The sequence below is a fragment of the Myotis lucifugus genome, unplaced genomic scaffold, assembly GCF_000147115.1.
Source record: "Myotis lucifugus unplaced genomic scaffold, Myoluc2.0 scaffold_24, whole genome shotgun sequence".
In the NCBI taxonomy this organism is placed as follows: domain Eukaryota; kingdom Metazoa; phylum Chordata; class Mammalia; order Chiroptera; family Vespertilionidae; genus Myotis; species Myotis lucifugus.
The window spans coordinates 1,413,973-1,417,300 of NW_005871072.1; the positions used below are offsets into that span (position 1 = coordinate 1,413,973).

The following is a 3,328-nucleotide window of genomic DNA, read 5'->3' on the forward strand; positions in this document are numbered from 1 at the left end:
CTTGGGGTAACAGGGAAGCAGACTTTATCTCTAATCTTCAAGTTAAATGGATTCATTGCCATGTATGAAAATATTCTATACCCAGAACAAAGGCACAGTGGGCTCCATTCAGCTTTTCTTTCTGAAGGGATAGCCCAGGTTGCCATTCCAGGGTGTCCACTGCACTGAGGCCTAAAGTAGAGGTTTCTCTTTCTCTTCTTAGAATTTAGAACTTTTCAAAAGTGATGAGAAGAATGCAGCAGATGAAGATTTAAGCAAGAATACCACCCTGCATGGTCCGCTGAGCTAGGTTATATTCCTGCCCTAAGAAATCACTACCAGCTTAGTGGCTTTATACAGAATTCATTCATCATCTCAGTTTTTGTAAGAAGGCCAGACACAGAGTTGCTCACCTAGTTCCACTGCTTTGGGTCTTACAAGATCCTAAAGTGTCCAGAGGGTGGCAGCTTCCAGGATTTCAGGTTGACGTGTGGATTCAGTCCCTGTGTGTTTGCTGGCAATCGGCCTGTGCATGCCTGCTCCTAGTGGTGTTAACACTGTGTCGGCAGATCCACCCATCACTTTAGAGTTACTTTGGTCCCACACAGCTTCTCCATCATCTAGGCCTGGGTATTTCAATTTAGCCAAATGACCTGCCATAGCCCAAGGCAGTGGGTAGGCCTAGAGAAGCCCAATATAAAAACATTTCCAGCCCCAGCCCCTCGCCGCCGGCTGCCGCTACTGCCGCTGCTGTACTGACGGCGGGGACCCGCGCCTCAGAGTTACTGATTTATTTTTGAGAACTTCAGGATGTTCAACTCACAGAGATCAAACCACTTCTAAATATAAGAATGGTACACGAAACTTCCAGGACTTGACTGTTGACTGTCAGGAACATGATATAGAAACTCCTCATGGTATGGTCCACGTCACTATAAGAGGCCTACCGAAGGAAACAGACCAGTTATTCTGACATATCATGACATTGGCCTCAATCATAAATCCTACTTCAATGCGTTCTTTAACTTTGAAGATATGCAAGAGATCACTCAGCAGTTTACTGTCTGTCATGTGGATGCCCCAGGCCAACAGGAAGGTACACCCTCTTTCCCAACAGGGTACCAGTACCCCACAATGGATGAGCTAGCTGAAATGCTTCCTCCTGTTCTTACTCACTTAAGTGTGAAAAGCATCATTGGGATTGGAGTTGGAGCTGGAGCTTACATCCTCAGCAAATTTGCACTCAGTTATCCAGAGCTTGTGGAAGGCCTTGTGCTCATTAACCTTGACCCTTGTGCTAAAGGCTGGATTGACTGGGCAGCTTCCAAAATCTCAGGCTTGACAACCAATGTTGTGGACATTATTTTGGCTCATCACTTTGGGCAGGAAGAGTTGCAAGCCAACCTGGACCTGATTCAAACCTATAGACTCCATATTGCCCAAGATATCAACCAAGAAAACCTACAGCTCTTCCTGTGTTCTTATAACGGACGCAGAGATCTGGAGATTGAAAGACCCATGCTGGGCCAAAATGATAACAAATCAAAGACTTTAAAGTGTTCCACTTTATTGGTGGTAGGGGACAGTTCACCCGAAGTTGAGGCTGTGGTTGAATGCAATTCTCGCCTGAATCCTATAAATACAACTTTGCTAAAGATGGCAGACTGTGGTGGACTGCCCCAAGTAGTTCAGCCCGGGAAGCTCACTGAGGCCTTCAAGTACTTTTTGCAGGGAATGGGATACATACCATCTGCCAGCATGACCCGGCCCATCCGATCACGAACCCACTCAACCTCAAGTATTATCGGCTCTGGAGAAAGTGCCTTCAGCCGATCTGTCACCAGCAATCAGTCAGATGGAACTCAAGAATCCTCTGAGTCCCCTGATGTTCTGGACAGACACCAGACCATGGAGGTGTCCTGCTAAGCAGATGCTCCTCCCCTGGACCATGCAAGTCCATCCTCCTCAAACGATCACTCCACAATAATAACATTTCATCCAGCAAACTGGCATCTATCTTTACTCCTGCATGACCACTGACTCTTTCTCTCTGGTACCCTGGATTTATCATTCTCTGCCTGCCCACGCCCCTTTTTATATTTACCAGGAACCACTTCCATGCCATTACTGTAACATTCCAACATCTTTAACTGATCAAATCTCCGTATCTTCTCTTGCCAGCTTTTCTCCATGCTTTCCCAACTACATATCTGATAAGATTCTTTAATCCTGACATATGTGTGTGAGCACACGTGTCTGTGTATGTGTGTGCGTAGATCTGTGGTTTTAGACATGCTTTCTTGTAGAACTTCTGCAAAACAAAAAAACAAAAAAGGGACTTTTTTTTTTTGCATGTTCAATGGTGTTTTTAGGGGAAATATACAGAACAGCTTTCTAGATGGGGTAGGTTACTACATTCTCTTTTGGTTCCAAATTGGTCAACAAGATTTGCAAGGTGACTTCTGAAGAGAGCAGCTCTGAGGAATGTGGAAGATCATAATCACTGTTTGGACTCGACTGATTGTGACCAATAGAAGGGAGCCTATTACATAGAGAAGCAGGCAGGGTGCCCAGCGACCTTCTCCTGTCCAAGTGAATTTTCATACACTATTCTATAAGTAAAGGGAGGGATATGTACTGTTGGAAGCCCATGAATAATGAGGTTCTGGTACAACATGGAGTAGTTCCCAGGGAGAGGGCGTGGCTTAATTATTGGACTCTATTAGAACAGGAAGGTTGAAAACAAAATGCCAGGCATTCACTCTGCTGGAGCAAAACTGTCTGATACTACTACCAGACATCTGCAAGAAATGCCTCCAGGTCTGTGATGGAGAGATGGAGAAACACTCTCCATCCTCCAAAAAGGGAAAGGTATGGCCTGAAAATTATGTAGGTGGTAAGGAAATGGCAGTGGGAAGAGGAACTGGCATTAACATAATATCCTATTTAATAAGTATAGCCTTTTTTGCAGCAAATTTAATGGAAGCTAAGTGAAGTTGAGATAGGACTCATTTCTCAGGAAGATTCTTAATTCTGTGAACTCTTTTGTAGGAGGGAAGGGGTCAGTCTGTAAGGGCAGCCTGTCCAGGTAACACTGTGTTCAGTCTACTACTGTGTGAGTATCGCTGGGTGGAAGGTGAAACCAGCTGCCACACAGCCAGGGCCCAGCTATTGAGAGCATCGAGATGAAAACACAGGGTGACACAATTCCAAATCTTAGGAAGGGGCTTTCTCGTCGTAGTATTTGCTTTCTGCCAAGATAGGGAATGCGCCACTCTGCCGGAGGACGCCTTTTTACAGATTATTAAAGCTGTATATGTCTCTTGTTAAAAAACAAAACAAAACATTT

At 44.9% G+C, this 3,328-nt stretch overlaps 1 protein-coding gene across 1 annotated transcript; it reads left to right on the plus strand.

Moving 5' to 3' along the window:
- The first annotated feature begins 868 nt into the window (after positions 1–868).
- Positions 869–2,063, plus strand: LOC102442946 (protein NDRG3-like). The gene is given in 2 exon segments (XM_014453514.2): positions 869–929; positions 932–2,063. Coding segments are annotated over 2 exon segments (1,005 nt in total). The 5' UTR covers positions 869–898; the 3' UTR covers positions 1,906–2,063.
- Positions 2,064–3,328: the final 1,265 nt, after the last annotated feature.